The sequence below is a fragment of the Accipiter gentilis genome, chromosome W (assembly GCF_929443795.1).
Source record: "Accipiter gentilis chromosome W, bAccGen1.1, whole genome shotgun sequence".
In the NCBI taxonomy this organism is placed as follows: domain Eukaryota; kingdom Metazoa; phylum Chordata; class Aves; order Accipitriformes; family Accipitridae; genus Astur; species Astur gentilis.
The window spans coordinates 30,935,259-30,960,378 of NC_064918.1; the positions used below are offsets into that span (position 1 = coordinate 30,935,259).

General features: G+C 45.8%; 1 protein-coding gene across 2 annotated transcripts in view; it reads right to left on the reverse strand.

Annotated features, from left to right (window-relative positions):
* Nucleotides 1–13,424: 13,424 nt before the first annotated feature.
* The window catches only part of LOC126035485 (uncharacterized), a 349,826-nt gene continuing 338,130 nt past the window's right edge, over nucleotides 13,425–25,120 (reverse strand). The window contains exons 4-6 of one of the 2 annotated variants that reach the window (XM_049794129.1): nucleotides 19,797–21,893; nucleotides 16,058–17,317; nucleotides 13,425–14,122 (exon numbers count right to left, since the gene is read on the reverse strand). In XM_049794129.1, the coding sequence (XP_049650086.1) occupies nucleotides 16,307–17,233 (927 nt within the window). In that variant the 5' untranslated portion in view covers nucleotides 17,234–17,317; nucleotides 19,797–21,893 and the 3' untranslated portion in view covers nucleotides 13,425–14,122; nucleotides 16,058–16,306. Of the gene's footprint in view, nucleotides 14,123–16,057; nucleotides 18,123–19,796; nucleotides 21,894–25,120 lie in introns of both variants that reach the window. The other variant, XM_049794130.1, reaches the window with a different exon arrangement.

Sequence of the window (25,120 nt, forward strand, 5' to 3'; positions counted from 1 at the left end):
ACACTTGGGTAATTCAGTGAAATCAACCTGTATTTTCTCAAAAGGTCTATAAGCCGTTTTTCTCTTTCCTGTGGCTGCTTGTCGATTGATTTTTAAAATGTTATGAATGTTACTAGGGTTCAGTATATCTCTGCATACTCTGCATATTAGCAGTCTATATGTCATATTCCAGAAGTAACTCTTCAATAGACACTGTTTCACATTCATTATTGACAAGTTAAGCAGCCTTGTGTATATATAAATTTTCATTTGTCTTTCTTAAGTTAATAAATTTAATGAAATATTTTCAAAATATGTATTACAACAACTACCAAAGTATTTGAAAAAGATGCTGTTATAAATACCTGTGAGACAACCTATAACAGCCATATGAATTGGTTTTCACCCTAATCGCTTGCAGTCCTTTTCCAAATCAAGTAAGAAGCAAGTAACTAGTTTGAAATAGTTATATATTTTTAACAGCCTGAAATGAGTATTACTTTTCAGATAGCTAGTAAAGTCTTTTAATTTTGCCTATAAACACAATTAGGTATTAACACAGGACTGTATAGTGTTTATATTCTTATTAACCTGCCAACAAGAATAGTTTATTGGCAACCTTAAATATTCAGAGGCAAAACACAATTCTTTGTCACAGAAGCTTTACAGCAAAGCAACATATTTTACTCTTAGAACCATTATATAGGAACACAAAGAAAATTACTATGTTACTTTTGGTGACCTGAGTCCTCAGGGCTGCTTCCTGGGCCTCTCTATCTGACAAATTATTCCCTCTGATTCGGTAATCTAATCTCTTTTGATGTCTTTTCATATGTACCACTGCTATCTCCTTTGGTTTTCTTAATGCTCTTAAAATTTTTGCTATTAATTCCTGATGTATAAGATTCCTCCCTTGAGTATTAATTAAACCTTTTTCTCTCCAAATTTTTTCCAAAAGTGTGAACTACTCCATATGTATTTTTGTAATCTGTAAATATAGTCCCATTTTTTTTCTTTAATTCATTCTAGGTCCCTATATAGGGCATACAGCTCAGAAGCCTGAGCTGACCATGATGGACTTAGAGGTCCTGATTCCACAGGTTTTAGGCCCTTATTAATTATTGTCTCACTTTAGTCTGGGTCTCAATTACCTCTAAGCAGTTATGTTGCAATTTCTCTGATGGTTTTCCAAACAAAATGTGCTGGACTCTGAGCAGAGGTTACCCTCAGTTCTAAATTAGGGGAGTCAATCAATATTGCTTTATATTTTAGGATCCAGCTATCTGTTAGCCATTTTTCCACTTTCTGTTGTAAACACTTCTGACATTATGTGGAGTATATACTTTTAAAGGGGTACTAAAGGTAATCTTTCTAACTTCCTCCATTAATAATGCCGTAGCGACCAAAGCTTGGAGACAAGTAGGCCATTCTCTACTTACTGGATCAAGTAACTTAGAACAATACCTCACGGGTTTCTTAATTCCTGCCCAGTCTTGAGCAAGGACTATTCACACACACACAAAAAAAGGTTCTTTTTTTTTTTTTTCATCTGTGAGGCTTAATACAGGTGCCTCTATTAATGTCCTTTTTATTTCCTCTAATTTCTGATCATCTTCTGTAGACCATTTAAGTTGGTTATTAGTTAATTTCACCTTTTCACTGTAGCTTTTAAGCCATGGTCTACAATATCTTAGTAATCCCAATATTTGTCGAATTTCCTTTTTAGTTTGTGGGGGTTTAACAATTTAATAGTGGTTTCTCGGGTTCCTTCTTTAGTTTCTCCTGCTATTAATAGATCGTCCACATATTGTAATATCTTTACTTCTCTGGGTAGAAATGAAATCTTGTAAAATTTTCTTTAAAGTTTGTCCAAATAGATTTGGTGACTCTGTGAACCCTTGTGGTAGCACAGTCCATCTTAATTGTTTTCATCGGTAGCGATACAGCAGTCGCAGAGAAAGCCCCACTCTCTTTGGCTGTTTACATAGTTGACTTTAATTATAGCCCCGCGGCGCGAGGAGAGGCGGCGGCCGCTGCCGAGGGGGGGCTGCTCCCGCCGCTGCCGCCGCTGCTGCTGTTGCTGCTGCCGCGGCTGCAACAAAGGAATTCGCCCGCTGCTGCTGCAGCGCCGGCTCCGCCGCGACCGCACGGAGCCGGACCCCTCTCCTCGACTTTCAATGCTTAAGTTTAATTTCAAAATCAAATCCCTTCTTAATAAATTGTATTCTGCCTCAGGGAGCAAGAGTAAATCATTAAGGACTTTAAAAGGTTTCCCTTTTGCACCTACAATATTTATGGTGTTTTTAGTAAGGGTGCAACCGGAGGGTAGTTTTTGAACGGTGGATCTTTCGGCTCCTGTATTTACTAAAAATTCTACCTCCTCCTTTTGGGGACCTAATTTCAATTTTACTCGGGGCTCCGTAGATGTTTTAGTCCCCAATAAGTAGAGCCTCTGACCCCCCCTATTCATTTTTAAACATCTGTTCATCCTGTTGGTTTTTTGTTGTTTTGGGTTTTTTTACAATTCCGCTTCAAGTGCCCTCTCTTCTCACAATAATAGCATTCAATTCCTGCTTCTTTATTTTCTGGTCTAATTGGCTTTCCTCATCTCTACGTACATACACCTTCTGAGCCTCTCTCAACAACTCGTCTAACCCTCTGTCCTGCCAGTCTTCTAACTTCTCTAATTTCTTTCTTAAATTCTCGGACGTCCCCAGAATTTATGGGTACCAATATAAATCCCACTCCACCCTGATTTCCCCCCATGGAAACTTCTCTTAGGGGCAATAAATGTGTCGCTTCCTGGTCTCTCCGAGTCCTACTTCGATTTTTCATCCCCTCTGTTTCTACCGGGGCAGAAGGGGTCGGGTGAGTGGGTAATTGAGGATATATTCGGGGTGGGGATGGAGAGGGTGATGGATTCGGGGATGGCGGGGGATTCGGAGCCGGGACATACGGGGGTGGGGAGGGTTGGTTAGTCGGGTCCCACTGTTCGCGTGGGGGCCCCTTCATCTTTATCTTTTCAGTTAAGGCAAAAATATAACTTCTAGCCGAGGATATTATCCAGAGGCTGGCATATTCACTTTCTTCTAAACTAAAAGGTTCTTTTTGGTTCACATATACATTCAGAGCTTGACATACTCAATCCTCAAGTGACCCAAAAACTGGCCAACACAATTTATCAGCCCTTATCTGTTCCCCCCCCCCATATTTCCATACAATAATATATCATCTTTTCCTTAGACTTATTCTTTCTCTTTGGTGAACTGTCTCAATATCTTATCATCAGGCCTAGAGGACTATCTAGAGGTATGTCTGATATCTTATCTTTCTTCCCCATCCCCATGGGTCCAGAGGGCTTGCTTTTCCTCTGTCCCGTCTTCCGAGGTGCCCTTATCCACACACACTCACTTCCCCTCGGTCGTGACTCGCTCCCTTGTGGGCTACGAGAACTGCACTACTGGAGGGTCCACACTCACGGGATCTCAGAGAGACCTCTCACACAGTCGCACCTCGGGATAACCACCCCAACCAAACGGCTCACAATTTATATACTCACCCCCTCCTGGGGTCTTCGTTTGGTCTTCATGCACAAAATTTAAGGGGTTCTGCAGGTTCTTTTGCTCAGTTATCGTAATTTAAAGGGGTTCGTGGGTCCAGGGTGTGGTGGCGGCACCTCCTCAAGACGGGGCTATCCGGGGATAGGGCGCCTCCCAGCTTGTGAGGGTCTGCACCAAAGAACCTGGATCCGAGTCATGGCACCAAGTTTGTTATAGACGCTCGTGACAAATTGGAGGAGCCAATTCGTATTAAATAAAAAGATCGAATTTATTAGCAAGCGATAAGAGAGCAAAACAGCGCTGGGCGGCCGGGGAGACAGTGCTCCGCCAAAAGCTCGCAACTTTATGTTATAGTTACATTCCTTATATACAGTTCGTGCACCCCTTTCTTGCAAGTCTCCGCCTTGTCCTGCTTCCTCTTTCTTCACTCGTGCAGGTTTGTTACTAGGCAGATTCGGTCAATCTTCTCAAGGGAGAGTGTCTTTTGATGTAGAATGTCTTCTGATGTGGAGAAGTGCAGTCGTGGCAGAGTTAATCCCCTTATCTGCTAAATTATAACCGTTGTCTTTTCCCTCCTTATCTAGTAAGTTATAGTTGTTGTCTTTTTCCCTCCTTATTTAGTAAGTTATAGCCGTTGTCCTTTTCCCGTGACCTTCACGCAACATTTAAGCAAGCCTTGTTATTTACACAATATGTCTCTTCCCCCTTCCCGATTGGTATGTAAGCCTTATTGTCTTCTTTTAATTGAACACGAATTACACAATGTCAGGGAACAATTTGGTTCCCTGTCGATTACAGACCCCACCTTCTTCATCTTTAAATATCTAATCTCAATCAGTGGTGGTCGAGTAGTTAATTTAGAGCTTATTCACTATGAACTAAAATATTTAAAGCAAAGTTCCTGTTTTTTCGGTGAATGAGCTTGATATCTGGCCCTCCGTTGGAGGGGAGGGTATGAATGTTATCTCAGCATGTTCCCCGCGGTGACCACCCCCCTTCACCACTGAGTGCTGCTGCCGCTGCCGCCTTTGACGCCGAAATTGGGGGGGCGGGGGAGGGGATCATGTAGGACGGCACTGAAACTGTAACCTGACTCGGCTCCTGTGGCCGAGTTATTGTCATTGTTAAGGGCAGGATCTTTTAAGGATCCCTAGAAGGGTTTCAGCTCCCTAGGGGAGGAAAAAAAGTAAAAAATCATATATCTCCTTGGATCAGGGACTTATCTGAGCATCCTTGAACACAAGGACCTCTTGTGCCACTGACAATCATACTGGCTGATCCCGGGTTGTCCTGTCCAGACACCTCTTGTTTACAAGCAGGATGGTATGTGTTTGTCTAATGACAGTGTTACTGATTGGTTATTGATTATGTTATTTGTTATTGACTAGTTAGTAGCTTTGATTTATTATTGATTTGGTAGTAGTTAGAATAGCTCATGTTTAATAAGAATATAAAATGGTAAGAAGCAGTTTAGCAAAAGTACCTCTATTGTATTTTGCACATTTAATTAACAACCGACAGCTGCTGTGAAACCCTCTGTATAACCCGGTACCAAGGCCGAAAGAATTGGCCTAAATCATTTAGTAGGAACATTTAGAATTTAGATAATAAGTAATAAGAACATATAGAAACTTAGGAACATACAAAATGTGCTGTATACAATCACAAAAGAATAAGTATTGTCTAAAATTAGTTAACCATAGAAACTTTGACCGATTTGTTAGTTTTACAGTGTTGTCTTAAGAAACTAAGAGAGATCGTTATGGACCTTAGTTCTGTTGCTTAGAAACCCCACTTTGGTCAAGATTCCAGTTAGTGGAATTAAGTAAAATCAACCAATGAATGTTTTAGTATAAGAATATTGATGAAGTGGTGTGACTGAGAGCCAATCATTAGAAAGGTTAAATTTAAGAATTAACATTGAATGTATTTTATGTAATCAAATACATGATGGGGAAACTCGTACTGCGCAGAATCACCTGAGAGGTCAACTATCGGACAAAGTGAGGAAGACTATGAAGGACCACCAGAGGACTCTAGAAGACCACCAGAGACCTTCAATGCGCATGCGTAAAGGACATTAACATATGCTAATGACTTCCCAGAAATCTAATGGATATGTATAACCTTTCTCAGAAATCTAATGAATATGAATGAATAAATTCAATATAATGTGTATGATTTTGGTATTCGGGGTGCGTGGTCTTTTGAGAGGACTCACCCACGCACCCGGCCGTTAATAAAGTAGTGTCTGCTTATGTACACTAAATTGGTGTTGATAAATTCTTTATTCCGAGTTTTTCGGTAACAACAGGAGCCATGAGAGATTCACATTTCCACTAGGTACATTAAGTGAATATTTGTTCCCCTAAAATTTACCAATTTCTTCTGCAATACTCAGTTCTACTACTTGGCTCCATCAGGTTTCAATTTCTGTAAGTTGAAGCTATTCCTTTGGAACTGTGCATTTCACTTTTCTACCTTATTCTTCACAAATTTGAAAGTTCAAATTGTAGAGAGCTCAGCCTTAGCCTGATTCTCTCAGATTTTCTCCTGCTTTATAGCCAATATCATTATTGATTTGATAGGTGGAAGCGATTTGTTACTTACAGGAGGTCTTGAGACGGGGAACCAAAGGAACATTAGTAGATATAGTAGATATATGAATGTAGATAGGAATTGTTTAATAATTATCTAGCTTATAATGAAGTTAAAGAAGTTTCAATAGAGGTAGACATGGCCCAAGGGGATGAGAAGTGATGTTTGCATTGTTGAGGCTGGCTGGGACAGGAGATAGTCCCTGATAAGAAGCAGCAGTTGACCCCAAGAACCAGCCAAGACCGGCCTTGTGATTTGGACAAATGCCAAGGAGCGACTGAGTCTGTGCAGGGACAGAAGGTTAAGAGTTCACCATGAAGACATACAGCCTTCATCTTCACGACCACCAGACGACCACCATAAGGAGGCACTGCGCAAGCGCAGTTGAGAGGAGACTATGGAAATTGTTATACACGCTTGTGACAAATTGGAGGAGCCAATTTGTAGTGAATAAAAAAGGTCGAATTTATTAGCAAGCGATAAAAGAGCAAAACAGCGCTGGGCGGCCGGGGAGGCAGTGCTCCGCCAAAAGCTCGCCACTTTCTGTTATAGTTACATTCCTTTTATACAGTTTATGCACCCCTCCCTTGTCAATCTTCACCTTGTCTTGTTTCTCTCTTTTTTTTTTCCTTTGTTTGTGTAGGTTCATTATTGGGCGGATTCGGTCCATCTTCTCAAGGGGAAGTGTCTTTTTGATGTAGAATGTCTTTTGTTGTGGAGATATGTAGTCGTGGTAGAGTTAATCCCCTTACCTAGTAAATTATAGCTGTTGTCTTTCTCTTCCTTATCTAGTAAGTTATATTTGTTATTTTTCCTCGTGATTTTTACGCAACATTTAAGCAAGCCCTGCTTTTCTTGTTTGGTTTTTTTTTTTACACAAAGCATTCGTTTAATTACAATGTGTGTCTTCCCCCTTCCCGATTAGTATGTAAGTAAATTATCATATTGTTGTTTTAACATCATTAGCCGAATTGATTCTATTTTGCTTTGAACAAGGGCTACAACTTTTATCTAAAATACACGGACCAAAGGTCAAGATTAGCAGTAAGACTTTTAGGGGTAATTGTGGAGAATGTCTCTACCCCCATGTGCGATTTAATGAACAAAGTTAACCCGTTCATTACAGAAATGACTTTCTGGAGCTAATTTTAATATGAAGCGGGGATAGGTAATGCCTATGTATAGGCGTATTGCGAAACTCTATGTATATGTAACACTTGACTGTATAAATTTAAAGCGAACTGCCAAGTCAGGTGCGCACGTCTTTGGTGGGACTACCCTCCGTGCTGCCCAGCGCTGAATGAACATACCTACTTTACAATCTCACTGATTGTGGAGTCTGTTTTCCGCAGGTCAGTCTTGTACATACTCTGGTAAGCATCTCTTTTCATCTCCCAAACTACAAATTCGGGTCACTAGGCACTGCAGTTTGAGCCATTTACACCTTCTAATGTTCTGTAAACATCTTTTTTTCCCAATCCAATTGTTCCAATTAACCGAAGAATTTACTAGCACAGGTCCTGTTTGGGTGCTGCATAACGATCTAGAAGGTTGGTTACAAATTTATCACTGTAGGCACATTAACATAAGGATTATATACATGTAATCTCGGGAACACTCACAACTCAACCAGATCCTTCCGACTACAAAACTGTTAAAGGATGTTAGGAATGGCTGCCTCTTCCAGCGGCTGCTGCCCAGAACTCCTCCTGTCCAGCCATTGTGTTGTCTGAAAAGCAGATTCATCGCCTGGTGTGCAACGAGCCAATAATCACACACTTGGAAGAGACATTATTTATTTCATATTTGCGTAAAGATGGGTGCTAGATGGTAATTCCACAAAGCTAGCACACCCTACAGTTAAACAAGCAAGCAATTTTTACAGTTTCAGATTCACCCACTTAGTTTCCAAAGTCCTTTCCCAAAATCATTATTGGTAGACACTTATCTGACACCATTTCTATTGGGCTAAGGTTTTCTCTGCTTCAAATTAAAGGTACAGTGTTCTTTTATTCCACAGTGCATGCTCAAGGAGTGTGTGTGTGTGGGGTAAGTCTTTCAGGTCTTGAATGGAGTCAGTGCTTGTGATCTCCCCCTGCCACCTTCACCTTTCCCCCAGTTACCACAGATGTCCACTGACTTCATGCCCCTTATGAATTACTCAAACTTTCTGTGCCTTCTAGGGCAGGATGTTTCCTTCTTATTGGTCTTTTAATTCTCCTTCGAGGTTCCTCAAGGCCCAATTACTCCAGGATGTCCTTGGTTAAAGAATGCTAGCTGTTTTCTGATTACAAATGATTAAGTGTCTTTAGACTATCAGCTTAATATACATACAAAGAACAACTTGCAAAGAAAAAACCAGTTCATTTCACATTTTTAGGTTAATCTTCAACAACTGGAGCCCAGCTCTGTGCATCCCAGGGACCCCAGGGTCTGCCCAGGCTGAGGGACATGCCTGCCACTTTCCCATTTGCAGGTTAAGCCAGTAACAAAGCTGAGCTCTGTCGTGGTTTCAGCCCAGCCGGTAACAAAGGACCACGCAGCCGCTCGCTCACTCCTCCGCCCCCCTGCGGTGGGATGGGGAGGAGACGGAGGAGAGAAAAGAAAAAGAAACTGGAACCTCGAGGGTTGAGATAAAGGCAGTTTACTGGGACAAACACAAAGAAATTACAACAACAACAACGGCACTAATGAAAAAGTATACAAAAAGAGTGATGCACAGTGCAACTGCTCACCACCCGGGACCCGACGCTCCGCCACTTCCCCCAACGAAAACAGAGACTACCCCGCCCCCGGCCCGCTCTCCATTTATATACTGAGCATGATGTCACATGGTATGGAATAGCTCCTTGGCTAGTTCAGGTCAGCTGCCCCGGCTATGTCCCCACCTCCAAGGTTCCTGTAAAATTTAACTCTATCCCAGCTGAACCCAGGACATTATCCACCCCTTATTCTATACCATCTACATCATGCCCAGATCTTACATTTTTCTAATCAACCACTACTACTTTCCTTGTCTTATATATAAGTATATGGACTCCCCCCGCCCCCTGACCTCGCACACACACATGGTGTTCCTTTAGCCTATGGGCTATCCCTCTAATGTGTCCATCGATTTTGGGGCTCTATCTGTTGTAACAGTTCTTCAGGATAAAAGAGAGATGGTGTGAGATGTTGGGTTGTTGTACGCTGCCTCTGGAACTTGTGGCTAGTACATTTGGTGTAACTCATGCCCTTGGTCTGCAGGTCGAGGATGTTGATCTTGAGGAAATTGCTGGGTGCCAGATCAATTTCTATCGCTGTTGTACTTGGCTCAGTTTCAAAAGTCCATCCTGTAGTCATTTGGGTAATTCTTACAGTAATACCCTTAATATAGCATATAGACACTATAGATACAATGACATGCATTGGCAGGTTATTTAGCAGTTAAATATCATACAGCCCAATTCACTGGCTATTCTCTCCCAGAATCAAATCTCCCTGAGGTACACATCGAACTTCCCCATCCTTTTGCATCACCCACCAGGTGTACCCAGGTCCTTGAGCAAAAACAACCCCTTGAATGGGTTTGCCTCTGCTTGAGGGAGGACTAACCCAGACTGTCTTTCCTAACATACTCCTCATGCGCACTACAGGGACTTTATCCCCTTCTACAGTATGTGGAAGTCTTGGTTGGGCAGGGCCAGCCCGATTGGTGGATCCTCTAGTATTAACTAACCAGGTGGCTTTTGTTAAATGTGAATCCCAATGTTTGAAAGTTCCAGCCCCATCGGTCTCAATGTAGTTTTCAGCAGTCCATTGTATCGTTCAATTTTTCCGGAGGCCGGTGCGTGATAAGGGATGTGATACACCCACTCAATGCCATGTTCTTTGGCCCAGGTGTCTACGAGGTTGTTTCGGAAGTGAGTCCCGTTGTCCGACTCGATTCTTTCTGAGGTGCCGTGTTGCCATAAAATTTTCTCTTCAAGGCCCAGGATAGCGTTCTGGGCAGTGGCATGGGACACAGGGTATGTTTCCGGCCATCCAGTGGTTGCTTCCACCACTGTAAGCACATGGCACTTGCCTTGGCGTGTTCGTGGGAGTGTGATATAGTCAATCTGCCAGGCGTCCCACTGCTTATATTTCAGCCATCACCCTCCATGGGACAGGGGTTTTTGCCGCTTGGCTTGCTTAATTGCAGCACATGTTTCACATTCATGGATGACCTGTGCGATAGTGTCCATGGTCAAGTCCACCCCTTGATCTCGAGCCCATATATCTGTTGCATCTCTTCCCTGATGGCCTGAGGTATCGTGGGCCCACTGGGCCATAAATAGATCACCCCTACGTTGCCAGTCCAGGTCCACCTGAGACACTTCAATCTTGGCGGCCTGATCCGCCTGCTGGTTGTTTTGATGTTCTTCAGTGGCTCAACTCTTGGGTACATGAGCATCTACGTGATGTACTTTTACCACTAGCTTCTTTATCCGAACAGTGATATCTTGCCACAGTGCGGCAGCCCAGATGGGTTTACCTCTGCGCTGCCAATTGCCCTGCTTCCATTGCTGTAGCCACCCCCATAGGGCATTTGCCACCATCCATGAGTCAGTATAGAGATAGAGCACTGGCCACTTTTCTCTTTCAGCAATGTCGAACGCTAGCTGGATGGCTTTCACCTCTGCAAACTGACTCGATTCGCCTTCTCCTTCAGCAGTTTCTGCGACTAGTCATGTAGGACTCCATACAACAGCCTTCCACCTCCAATGTTTTCCCACAATGCGACAGGACCCATCAGTGAACAGGGCATATTGTCTCTCATTTTCTGGCAGTTTATTATACAGTGGGGCCTCTTCAGCCCGTGTCACCTCCTCCTGTGGCGACATTACAAAATCTCTGCCTTCTGGCCAGTCCGTGATCACTTCTAAAATTCCTGGGCGACTGGGGTTTCCTATGCAAGCCCGTTGTGTGCTCAGTGCGATCCACTTACTCCACGTGGCATCAGTCGCGTGATGTGTAGAGGAAACTTTCCCTTTGAACATCCAGCCCAGCACTGGCAGTCGGGGTGCTAAGAAGAGCTGTGTTTCAGTACCAACCACTTCTGAGGCGGCTCGAACTCCTTCATATGCTGCCAGTATGTCTTTTTCAGTTGGAGTATAGCGAGCCTCGGATCCTCGATATCCTCGACTCCAAAACCCCAGAGGTCGGCCTCGGGTCTCCCCAGGTGCTTTCTGCCAAAGACTCCAGGTAGGGCCATTCTCCCCAGCTGCAGTGTAGAGCATATTTTTAATATCTTGTCCTGTCCGGACTGGCCCAAGAGCTACTGCGTGAACAATCTCCTGCTTAATCTGTTCAAAGGCTTTTCGTTGCTCAGGCCCCCATTTATAATCGTTCTTCTTCCGAGTAACTTGGTAGAGAGGGCTTACAATTTGACTGTAATTTGGAATATGCATTCTCCAAAAACCCACAACACCTAAGAAAGCCTGTGTTTCCTTTTTATTAGTCAGTGAGGACATAGCTGCTATTTTGTTGATCACGTCAGCAGGGATCTGACGACGTCCATCTTGCCATTTTACTCCTAAGAACTGGATCTCCTGCGCAGGTCCCTTGACCTTACTTTCTTTTATGGCAACACCAGCCTTCAAAAGGATTTGGAATATTTTCTTCCCTTTCTCAAAAACTTCTTCTGCCATGTTGCCCCATACAATGATGTCATCAGTATATTGCAGGTGCTCTGGAGCTTCAACTTTTTCTAGTGCAGCCTGGATCAGTCCATGGCAAATGGTGGGGCTGTGTTTCCACCCCTGGGGCAGTCAATTCCAGGTGTACTGGACGCCCCTCCAAGTGAAAGCAAACTGTGGCCTGCACTCCACTGCCAAAGGAATGGAGAAAAATGCATTAGCAATGTCAATTGTGGCATACCACTTAGCTGCCTTTGATTCCAGTTCATATTGAAGCTCTAACATATCTGGTACAGCAGCGCTCAGCGGTGGTGTGACTTCATTCAGCCCACGATAATCTACTGTTAGTCTCCATTCCCCATTAGATTTCCGCATGGGCCATATGGGACTATTAAAGGGTGAGTGAGTCTTGCTGATCACTCCTTGGCTCTCCAATTGGCAAATCAGCTTATGGATGGGGATCAGGGAGTCTCGGTTGGTGCGATATTGCCGCTGGTGCACCGTCGTGGTAGCATTTGGCACCTGTTGTTCTTCAACCTTCAGCAACCCCACAACCGAAGGGTCTTGAGAGAGACCCGGCAGGGTAGACAGCTGCTCAATCTCCTCTGTCTCCAATGCAGCTATACCAAAGGCCCAACGGTACCCTTTTGGATCCTTGAAATACCCCCTCCTGAGATAATCTATACCAAGGATGCACGGGGCCTCTGGGCCAGTTGCAATGGGGTGTTTATGCCACTCTTTCTTGGTTAGACTCATTTCAGCTTCCAATATGGTTAGCTCTTGGGATCCCCCTGTCACACCAGAGATACAGATGGGTTCTGCCCCTTTATAACTTGATGGCATTAGGGTACATTGTGCACCAGTGTCCACTAGAGCCTTATATTCCTGGGGGTCTGATGTGCCAGGCCATCGAATCCACACTATCCAGTAGACTCGGTTGTCCCTCTCCTCCACCTGGCTGGAGGCAGGGCCCCTCTAATCCTGGTTAGAATATCCGTTACTCACTTTCTGCACACATGAATCAGAAGTCCCTTCAAGGGGATCAGAAATGAGATCAGCCCATCTACTGCGTCTGGGGGACTGCTCACGGGAAACTGGAGCAGCAGTTTTCCATGAAGAATCCTCTTTTCTGGTTGCTTTTTCTCGCAACTCCTGTACTGGTGCATCCAAGACTGAGGTAGGTTTTCCATCCCACTTCCTCATGTCCTCTCCATGGTCACGCAGGTAAAACCACAGGTTAGCCCGTCGTGTGTACTTTCTTTCTCCTCTCTCTTGGGCAGAGGAACACTTACTCCCAATAACTGCGATGCGGGCCTGTACAGGTGAGGAGGAGGACAGATCTACTTTGAATTGCTGGAACTCTCGGGACAACTCCTCTACAGCTGAGACACAGGCCCAGAGGGAGGAAGAGAGACTTCCCTCGTATTGCCGGAGTTGGACAGCCAATTCATCCACCGTTTGTCCATAGCCTTCTCTCCAGGACATTACTGCCAACGAGTTGGCATAGGTTGGTGGTGCACTTCGTAGAAACTTCCACCACATGGGTTGTGTGCATTGGACCTCATCTGGATCTGTGGGTGACTACGCATTTTCTGGATCACTGTAAATCACCTCCAGCTGTAGACATTCGTCTGATCACCCCGTGGGACTCGGCACAGGGTCCACCATACCCTGGGCCACAGAGCACTGACACCAATATGAGGATGCTGCAAATGGCGTTTATTCAACTGCGTCACGCCCTTATATACTGTCTGTCGGTCATCCCGCCTCCCTTAACCCTTCTCTTTCCGTACATCGCGAGATCTTCCGAGCGCCAATCCCTACAAGTCCCCCCTCACTATGGCGGATGACCGACGGTACAAACTGGCGTTACAGTTATAATCAATCCCACCACCTCATGGTAATTCGTGTACTGGTGGGTACCCGCACTCTGTATAAAGAGTTTCCGCACGCAAACAGTCAGTGCTGGTATCCCACAACAAACCATAATAACCACCACCAAAAGGATTCCAAATAGGGTCAACGTTTTTCAGTCAATCAAAGACAGGAGCCATTGCCAGGTCGACGAGAGGAGATTGTCAAGCCACTGTCACCTGCCTCCTGTAATTGATTGGCTTTGTCTAAAAGCATATCATAGTCCCCTGCTTATGGGGTACACACAGCGGTTGCTGTAAAGTGGATCTGCGGTCTTCAAAACATCGGTCACACCATTTTGATGTTCGGCTGGTGCGCCTCCAGAGTTGTTGTCCACAGCGGTCATACTTGACAAGCACCCAAGGGTCACAACGACCACAGTGCAGGTACTTAGATGATCTTCTGAACGGCATCCTGCAAAATAACTCACAACAAATCGTTATTGACTGAGGTCTGGTTTCAACCACCGTGACGGCACCCAGCGCACACGTGAGTCTGGGTGCTCTGATGATTGTACTGCAGTATACCCTCTTCCCTGTGTCACCAAGCGCCACCCTCATTCCCACTTTCCTGTTTCTGGATCACGGACCAATACTGGTGGCCCTACTCCCCTTATCGCCTGTTGCCAATGCTTCTGCATTGGACTCTGTGACTCTGTACCATGGGCAAACTGATTGAGTGCAAATAGTGCTAAAGCCAACAACCGTGCATTACGGTGCACAGGGGTCTCACGAGCAGAACGTCGGCATTTGGGATTTTGTTGCTGATGATTTTCGTGGTCAAGAGGGTCTGTCTCTTGGGGTACCTGCTCCCCCTCCCTAAGAACATCAAGCTTGGCTTTTAATGTGCGATGTGCGCGTTCTACAATGGCCTGTCCCTGACTGTTATAGGGAATACCGTGAAGCAGTCGGATTCCCCAACGATCTGCCCACTGTTGGGTCTCAACTAGTGCTGCTTGTAATCTGTTTGTCCAAGCTTCCTTCTAAATCAAAAAAAAATGGGAGTCAAAATCATACTGCAAAACTGTCGCGAATCCGAGGGAGTCAGTGAACCTGAAAAAAAAACCACGTCTAACAGAGAGCCTGTCATAGGATGTCCTAAGCCGTAATCATCCACGGCCTTCTTCACTTGTTGCAAAAGCTTGCTATCTAACGGAGACCACTCCACCCCTACACCACCTGGACCAGCTCGGACTGGGCAAACTAAAGGGGGTCCTTCAAAGCGTATGCCGTCCATAACACATTCCTTTGCTACAATTTTCCAGTCTGGCAACGTGATCTTCGGTGAATCGGGAACTCCTTTCTGTTCCCCAGCTGCTTGTAGCAGCTGCCGCTGTTGCTTCACCTGCTCCTGTATCTCCTCTACTACTCGCTGCAACATCTGCAGCGGATCTGTAGCTGGGCCGGGCACAGGTATTAAAGACATAGGCGTTGCCGTTTCACTGGCTGCTGCCGACTGCGCCTTACAGTCGGAGATAGCCTTTTGCTTTACCGCTGCGTGCAGCGGACGACAGCGGTGTCCGCCCACCAGTTGCCACGCCTCCTCTAACCGTTGAGCCGACCCCTCGATTGAGTCCGGCCCACTCTCTTCCTCTTCCGCTACGCGCGTAAGAGGGGGTGTCCTGACTTTCCTTCCTCCTTCCTTTGGCCGTGCTCCGCCTCTCCCGACCTCCGGAGAGACATCCGGGGAGAAGGCGGATGTCGGCGCCATCTTAGGGTGAGCTTGTGGCGCGGTTCGCAAAACACGTCCCGGCACCCAATCCTCCGGATCATACAGGGGAACCGCTCCCTCCTCTACCTGCTCCTTTTCCGATCCCTTCATCACAGCCCTCTCCGCCTCCTCTAGTCTCTGCCTCTCCTTCTCCCGTCTCCTTTGCTCCGCCACGGGTTCCTCTGCCTCCTGAATTAACTGTCGCTCTTTCTCCCGCTCCCCCTCTCTCGCCCGTTCACGCTCCCGTTCAAACTCCTCCCAAGGGTATCCCGGTGGTTCGGCCGGTGCTGACGGCTGCACTGGGAGCACCAGAGGCGTCTGCTCCGCTACCTCCGTCAGCCCTTCTGTCCGCGCCCCCCCATCCGCCTGCACGCCCCGCTCCGCCTGCGCGTGCATCAATCTCTTTGCTTCCTTCCATGTTAAGCCCTCCTCCCTCACTTTCCTGAAAATCGCCCTAATCCGCCCCCACGTCTTTAACTCCGGACCATGCTGCGTCGCCATAGCCCGTTCCGCTAAAGCCGCGGTGCATTTCGGCCAGCACTCAGGAGACAATATGTCCCCCGGGCGCTCTATCGCTTCCTCTTTCAGGAGCCGCTCTAGGCAAGCTTTCGCTTCTTTTTGTCCCATAGGGATTTTTACCTCTCTAGAGCACGAGTCCAACACCTTCAGGACGCCTTCCATGCCTGGCCAGGCCTTCGATTACGCCCCGCGTAATCCGCCGATGTCCAATCACGTCGGGGTCACCACTTGTAGACATTCGTCTGATCACCCCGTGGGACTCGGCACAGGGTCCACCATACCCTGGGCCACAGAGCACTGACACCAATATGAGGATGCTGCAAATGGCGTTTATTCAACTGCGTCACGCCCTTATATACTGTCTGTCGGTCATCCCGCCTCCCTTAACCCTTCTCTTTCCGTACATCGCGAGATCTTCCGAGCGCCAATCCCTACATCCAGCATGGCTAATTCTCTCAGGTACTGGATACCTCTCTCCATGGTGGTCCACTTGCCTTGGTGACATGTAACTTCATCCCTGAAGGGGTATCTTTCCTTTACACCTAACAGAAGTCGCCTCCAGAGGCTGAGGACTTCTGTTTTTTTCCCAATCGCCTTGTCGATGCCCCCTTCCCTAGACAGAGATCCCAACTGCTTAACTTCCTTACCCTCTAATTCCACACTACTAGCCCCACTATCCCAGCATCGGAGCAGCCAGGTAACAATGTGCTCACCTGGGTGGAGGCTAAAATCTTTTCGCATGTCACACAACTCACTCAGGGATAGGGATCGGGTAATTATTTCAGGTTCTGGCTCTTCCTCCTGTTCTCGCGATGACCCTGGTTCATCTTCATCTCTCACTAAGCGAACTGATTTCTTTGTGTGTTTCTTTTTCTGTACAGGGGCAACTGATACTGGCACAGGTTGGTTCTCTGGTTTAGCTGCAGTGTCTGTCACCGGGGTAGGGGTAGTCATGGTACCTGTTGTCGTGGTAGGGGCAGCCACGGTGCTTGTTGTCGTGGTAGGGGCAGCCACAGTGCCTGTTGTCAGGGTTTGGGTAGCCACGGTGCATGTTGTCCTGTTTTCCATCTTTTCCCCCTTTTCCCCCTGAGGGTGCTGCATAATATCAAGCAGTGTTTGGTAGATACTGGCCAGGGCCCAGCACAGTGCAGCGAGTTGTACGTCTTTGGAATAGCTACAGCATTTGTCTTTCAAATATTCTACCACTTCATGAGGGTTCTGTAGTTGTTTGGGAGTGAACTTCCAAGCCATTGGAGGTGAGATGTTCTCTGGATACCTGCCCATATCCTCCCACATGCCGTGCCACCCATGAATATCCACCTTTGGGGCAGATCTCTGGGTGGTCCTCTTAAAGAGCCTTTTTGTAGCCCTAAACAAGACCTGAAAAATATTCAGGAGGCATAGCACTAACAGCACACTGGCTTGCGCATCCCAAGGATATTCAAAATTCTTGAAAGCTGTTGTAATTAGTCGGAAGGAGGAAAGGGAGGCGAACAGACGGGGGGAAGTATCCCCCCCAACTTCCCCATGGATGGGGTGTAATTACCAATAAAATCCGACAGAAGGTGCCCAAAGTATGGAAATTATATCACTGCCTCATACAGATACCACCTTAACCTCATGACCAGTGATGTAATCATTTCACAAGTCGACATTGCCCAGTACAGCAAAATGATAATCCCAATCACTCTCCCAGAGATGAGATACGCAACTACAGGCAATACATAGAGCATATAAGAGCTTACAAAACGCCCCCATGTAAACAAATGAAACAACATTGTGACTAACATCTATTTATCCAAGAAATGCGTTTGACAAATTTGTTTCAACACGCTCTGGCCAGATCTGTCGTTATCTCAACCCTTTCTGCCCCACGTTGGGCGCCAAAAAGGACTGTCGTGGTTTCAGCCCAGCCGGTAACAAAGGACCACGCAGCCGCTCGCTCACTCCTCCGCCCCCCTGCGGTGGGATGGGGAGGAGACGGAGGAGAGAAAAGAAAAAGAAACTGGAACCTCGAGGGTTGAGATAAAGGCAGTTTACTGGGACAAACACAAAGAAATTACAACAACAACAACGGCACTAATGAAAAAGTATACAAAAAGAGTGATGCACAGTGCAACTGCTCACCACCCGGGACCCGACGCTCTGCCACTTCCCCCAACGAAAACAGAGACCACCCCCCGGACTGCTCCGCATTTATATACTGAGCATGATGTCACATGGTATGGAATAGCTCCTTGGCTAGTTCAGGTCAGCTGCCCCAGCTATGCCCCCACCTCCCAGGTTCCTGTAAAAATTAACTCTATCCCAGCTGAACCCAGGACAAGCTCGTATCCCAGAGATCCCCCACCCACATACAGGACACACAGAGGACATACACAGGACACTGACACAGCTGGTCACACAGCCTGTCACAGATAAGGCGCTGCCTTCAACAGCACCTACATATAGGACTCGCATAAAACATAGACAGCCAAGTCCCCTTCCTCCTCTTTGGCTGGTAGAAATTGAAAGTCACTAGTGAAGGCACACACACAACACTCTAGATTCACAAGCACACGTGCATTAGTGGATCCCCTGAGTACCGGCATGGAACCTTCTGTCCTTTCAGTACTCCTGCCTGGATTCCAGGCCCTCTTACCTGTTTCACAGTCTTTTATTCACTGGCTGGTCCAGCTCAGTGCACCAAACGCACACACTCATCCCACAGACATTCCACATTCGAGTCATATTCCACTTCAATAGACATTTGTAAGATTTCACCTTTTCAGACAAAAGCCACATTCTGTTTTGGTAGCTGCCGAGGTTTGTTTGTTTCTTTCTTTGTTTCTTTGTTTTTAGCTGTTTGGTGGTTTTTTTCCTGAGACTCTCCCGACTCTCTGGCCTGGGACTCTGTCTCTCCTTCTGGAGGCCTCCTCACACCAATTAAAAAATACATCCCACCTTAAGTGAACTATTTTATCTAAGTTAAGGTACCTTCTAGAGTGAATTGTTTTGTGGGATCATTTTTTTTTTGTCCCCAAATTCCAATTATTTAAGTACCTGCAGGCTTTACGAGAGTACTGCTTATACATATAATACTCTAGAGTTCTCTTTGAGGGCAGTGGAACTTCCTTTGATTGTCTGGTTCCTATTTTCACTTATTCAGAAGAAACAAAGGAAAGTCAGAGAGACTTATGTCACTTGGATCCTCAATGAGGGAGTACAAATCTAGGCCTATCCATGGCAAAAAGGGATAAGAGAAGAGATTTGGGCATCCCAGAGAAGACAGAGCTTGGACTTAATCCCCTCAAAGTGATCAACCACGGTTTTCTCCCCCAAGGTGACTAACCAGAACCAGAGACTGAAGGGAAAGATAAAAGCCACACAATGGGTCCTCCTGGTCACCCCGGTCCTGAGCCCACCATACTACTTGAGGTCAGGGTCGTCAACAATGAAACCAAAGGAGGCTCATACTAGAACTAGAGACAGAAAAGGGTTAATGGGGTCACTCACACCAAGAGCTCACACCATTCATCTTTAACTGCTAGGGCTAATTGCACCTCGGTGGCTAATGGGTACCCCAAGAGTCTGCCTCTAAGTGGTGGCAGAAACCAATGCCCAGCTTTCAAGAATCACCATTCACACAGGTTCATTCATTCATACCATATTAATACCAGAAACCAACCCAGACTTTTCCTGATTTACCTCTCCTAAATTTTACCAGAACCAGAATTACAGATTTCTTCTCTTTTAGCCAGTAATTTGGGTCTGAACCGACCTTTATCAGAAGTTTGGATTCAGCAGTCTCAGCATGCCACAGGAGCCTACAGATGACCATTGCCCAAAGTCCCAGTAAGGATTTCAAAAGGTCCTGTACCTTTCAGAGTGGTGCCAAGGGGTTTTGGCATGAAGCAGTCTGCGGTCCTCTCAGGTGAAGCGGGATGTGTGAATCCGACTCACGGCCCCAAATTTGTCATGGAAAAAATGGAATACAATTTACATCAGGTCAGAACAGAAGCTATTGGAGAAAGCACAGAGCAGCAGAGAAACAGGCTCTGCTGATGTGAACTCTGTCACTGTAAAGTGGATACAAGTTTTATACACTTAGAAACGCTATGCAAAAGACAGATAACAAGATGCGAGTTATTCATATCTGTTACATACATAAGGCCACAGAACTGCTCAAAGCCAGTCTGGAGTCTGCTTTCTTTAGCACAGGGACTGATTTATCATGAAGGTTACACAGTGATTATTGTTTCAGAAGACAGGGTGAGAGTTCGATCAAGAGGTCCATGAGACAGGATGAGAGTTGAGTCGAGAGGCTCATTCGGGCCTTAGCATTTCTACTTCCAAAATAGCAATGAGTAATTGTTGTAAAATTCAGAAAAAAGGATGATCTCTTAAAAAATTAAGATGAGACATACCTTCTTTGAGAATGATTTAAGTTTAAAAAGTTTATTTTGAGAGAAAAACATATATATATTTGGAATTATTTGAAGTAGAATTTCCTATTCCTATTCTAATTTCTATTAGGCCCTGATAGATCTCGGTGGATATCTTTGCAAATTAACTACATAGAAGAGAGGATTACAACTTTAAACTGATTTGATAATTTCCTTGTAACACTGGTAGCTACAACACTTCTACCTATATAACAGCTGATTATATATTCATAAGCTGAAGATGTTTCTAAAATATTCTACAAATATGTAGAGTCAGGGAAAGAACTTCAGCCATTTAATTTTATTTCTGCCAAGGCCTGAAAGAGGTTTGATTTCTTCCTTCAAAGATAGGCTGTCATGGTTTCAGCCCAGCTGGTAACAAAGTGTTGCGGAGGATCCACAGGGGAAATCATGCACAGACCAATGTGATCAAGTGAAGTCCATTTACTACAACTTTTAGCACAGTAATATACCTTATGTGCTTGTGCACGCGCCATATACAATACTCTAATTGGTCCAATACCCCGGTTCACGCGACACTATCTTATCCTCTATTGGCTGTGCAAGCTTCTTCACGAGGTGTCCAGCAGTTACTTATCTCATTCTTCGGCATCCAGGAGTTGCTTGTCAGGCTCTTCTTATCTTCCTTTTTCCCAGCGTACAAGGGCACAGCGTCCTTGTCTGCTCCTGCACTTTGTAAACTTATGCTTCGTTCCCACCTAACGGCTGGATTGCTCACATGCCCTCACCCAGCCAAGAAATCCTCAACAATTCCCCCTTTTTGTTTTTGAGCAATCTAGGCTTGCGTAATAACTTGGGATGCCATTTTTCTTAACAAGCTAAACAAGGTAAAACCATTACAATATCTAAAATCACAGTAACTACAATAATGCCCATAATTCTTTGAGCCAACCCGCTACCCCTAGTGACCCAGACCATGAGGCCATTCATTCTTGTGCCATCTTGCTCCACGAACTCACCCAGCAATTGGTAGGTGCCAGCTTTCCAAGGGCGTCCCCACAGAGGCAACAATGGCCTCACTGTACACCAATCCGATGCTCTTCGGGAAATCCCGGTATTTATACATTTGCAGAGGAACGGGTTTTAGCACACGTGGCCAGCGAGTGCCAAAAGTCCGCCTCAGTTGCAATCTATGACGCATGTGCTCACTGGCCAGGCGCGCTGCACGAGTCATAGCCATCTTGTCTATTGGTTCATGGGCTTTACGATACAGTTGCGATGCACAGAGAATCTTGACCTGTTATGTTAGCCAAGGTGACCTATACATTAGTTTTCCGCTGAGGTAGTATTCATATTGCCACATCATCTATGATGATCCAGATGATGATGGTCGTGCAAATCGAACAGGAGTCCGTCGTGGGCCTGTATCTGTGGAAACACAATCAACCTCGTTCCCAGGTTATTAATGGAAATAGACCTTACCCCTAATTTTGGCTTTAACTAACTTTACATTTACCCCACACTGTCTTCCCGTAATCACACTATGTTTAATCAAATTATGCTTAACACACCTTTTACCTAAAGCAAGTTCTATATACAATAAGGCACACTGTTCTAAGTCCTCTACAAGCGATACTCTATTAGTCGGAATCTGTCGGATCAGTGGCTCCAGCATCTGCCGGTGCCATGCCACTTGCCATTGGGACAATTCCGGGTTCAACATCAGTGCGAAGCCATGGCTTGACCCACTTAGCTGGGATCCAGCGAAGGCCTCGATCGGTATGCAGACACATATACCCTCTCCCAGTAAGTTTTACTTCTGCTGGTCCACACCATTTCCCGAATTCTGGGTCCTTATACATTACCATGATCCCTGTGCTTTGTTGCGTCCTTTCCGCCTGTAAAAGAGCATGATGCACTACCATTGGTGGGTCTTTGTGATCACCTGTCAATCTAAGATAATTTAGCACAAATAAGGCTTTAGCCAATCGTTCCTCAGGGAGTAAGCCCTGGGTTCCCCCCTTTTGTTTTTGCAGCATGCTCTTTAAGGTCTGGTTGGCCCGTTCGACAATAGCCTATCCCGTAGGAAGATGTGGAATACCCGTACCATGGCAAATTCCCCACAAATTACAAAATCGAGCAAATCGTGTAGAACCATAGGCCGGGCCATTGTCCGTCTTAATCTCTTTGGGCACTCCCAGCACTGCAAAAGAAGCATGAAGATGTCATTCAATATGTAAGGCCTTTTCTCCAGTTCATGCCGTGGCCCACATGGCAGCAGGATAGGTATCAATACACACATGCACAGAACGCTTTGCACCAAACCACCTGACATGGGTGACATCCATTTGCCACAACTGCAATGGCAAAAGACCTCATGGGTTAACCCCACAGCCCAAGCCCAGCCCTTCCTTTTGACAATTGGGGCATGCTTTAACGATACCTTGGGCATCAGTAAGTGGTAAGTCAAATTGCTTTGCTAACATCCTAGCGGGTTGGTGCAAGAACGCATGTGATTGCCGTGCTTTGTTGAAAACGATTCCCTGGAGGAGGCTCCCATGCCGCTGCAACCAATTGGTCGAACTGTTCAGCGTCATCTGGGTGCAAGGGAATGGTGAAAAAACCCCAATCCTTTAGATCTATAATTAACAAATCCCATCCTTCAGGGAGCATAACTGGAGATGGCAAACCGGGCTGCAGGGCTCCCATACTGTGCATCACTGCATTCACAGCTCTGAGGTCATGTAACAGTCTCCATTTCCCACTTTCCTTGGGAATGGTAAATATTGGTGTATTCCATGGACTAGTAGAAGGAACAACATGTCCCGCTCTCAATTGGTCCTCAACTAACTCTTGTATTTTTAGCAGCCTTTCAGAACTTAGCAGCTACTGATCAATCCAAACAGGCTCATCTGTTTTCCAGCTAATTTTCAGGATTGGCTGCCCCTCAGTGACCGCTCCTAAAAGGATGGGTCATTAACATTGCCTTCATTTGGCTCAATAAATCATGGCCTATGAGGCCAAACAATTCAGTTGGGGTAGTCATGATATACGGACGCATCGTAACGTGTTCACCGTCGGGGAGCACAAATGGGTAATCGGTAGCTGACTTACTAAGGTGGCTTGTGTGCCCCCATCCCTGCAATACCAAAATTTGGATCGATCACTGGCCATGACGGAGGCCAAATGCGTCGTGAAATAATCGTAACATCAGCGCCTGTATCAAATATCATTGACTTGCTGATGATAACTCTGTCAGGCCCTTCCAATTGCACTACCTTTTCTGGTTTACCTTTTGTTATGTCTATGGCAAGGTATACCTGCGGTTTCCCCGTGGAGCCGAATCCACCATCTCCATGTTGTACTGCACCTGGGTTCGGAACACATGACCTGAATGGAACTAATTGTGCTATTCTGGTACCTTTAGGAATAGAAACAGGAGGGATTAAAACATGAATCATAATTTTCACAGTCCCACAGAAATCTGCATCAATAAGCCCTGGGACTACCAAAATTCCTTTTAGAGCTGTTGAAGATCGTCCCATCAAAAATGCACTAAGCCCAAACCCCAGTGGTCCCTTTATGTTACTATCTACCGAGTGTACCCCTGCATCCATCAACGTAATGTCTACTGCGGTTTCCACATCCACTCCAGAGCTTCCTGCAGTGGTGGATCTGGTGGTTGCGAGGCTGCCTGAGGGCTGGCAGCCCAAGCCCCTTGCATTTGTGTCGTTGCGTGAAGGGCCTTCGCAGTCGGTGTTAATTTTCCCTGCTTCCTGTATTCTTGGTGGTATGGTTATCTTTCTTACACTTGTTGCAGCACTTAATGTTAGCAGTAACTGTACATTTGCTCCTAATGTGACCACGTTTGCCACAGTTAGAACACTTGACCAAGGGTGTCTTACTGGCCTTGTGTTTCTTTGTAGCTCCTTGGAGAGCTGTGGCAACGTAGGCTACTTTCTGTGAGTCCACTGATTGATCCATGTATTCTATCATATCAAGAACGTCTGCATTTTTCGGCAAATTACACAATGCTTTGCGTGCCTTTTCAGTAGCATTTTCAAAAGCGAGTATTTTGAACATGTTTTCTTTCATGCTGTCGTTCATGTCAGGGTGGTCATTGATTGTCCTATGCAGTCTATTAATAAACTGTGCAAAAGGTTCGTTATACTCCTGTTTCACCTGGGTAAAAGCATGGCTGCGCATATTGTCTGGTATGGTAAGAAAAGCTTGATACGCCAACATCTGTGATAGATGATGAACCTCAGTGATACATTGTAACTGAGTGTTCCCTGATGCGAAGGGTCCAGTACCCATCAGCATCTGCGTGGTTACTCCCCATAGGGGATCTGTTTGTTGTTGTGGTGTTGCTTGTTCCCTATCACAGAACGTCTCCCACTGCCGGAAAAACACTAACATTTGGGCGGGTGTCAAAACCAACTGTGCTAGCTGTTTAATATCTTGAGGTATCAGCGTATCAGCAGAAAAAATGAATTGCAGTATTTGGTGAGTTAATGCAGATTTGATTCCGTACTGACTCACAGCATTCTTTAATCTCTCAATGACCTTCCAGTCAAACGCCTCCCATTTTTTCTGTCCATTTCTGGGAATGCTTGGAGCATAGTCCCTTCTATAACGGCATCTTTTATTACACCCCTCCAATGTCTCTGCCTTTCTTCTGCAGCGGCTATTACAAGCGGCTCTGCGTCTATCGCGGGCGCGGTTGGTGTCACCGTCTCCGGTCCAGAGAGGCGGGATGGATGAACGGGCGGGGGCGGGGGCGCGGACGGTTCTGCCC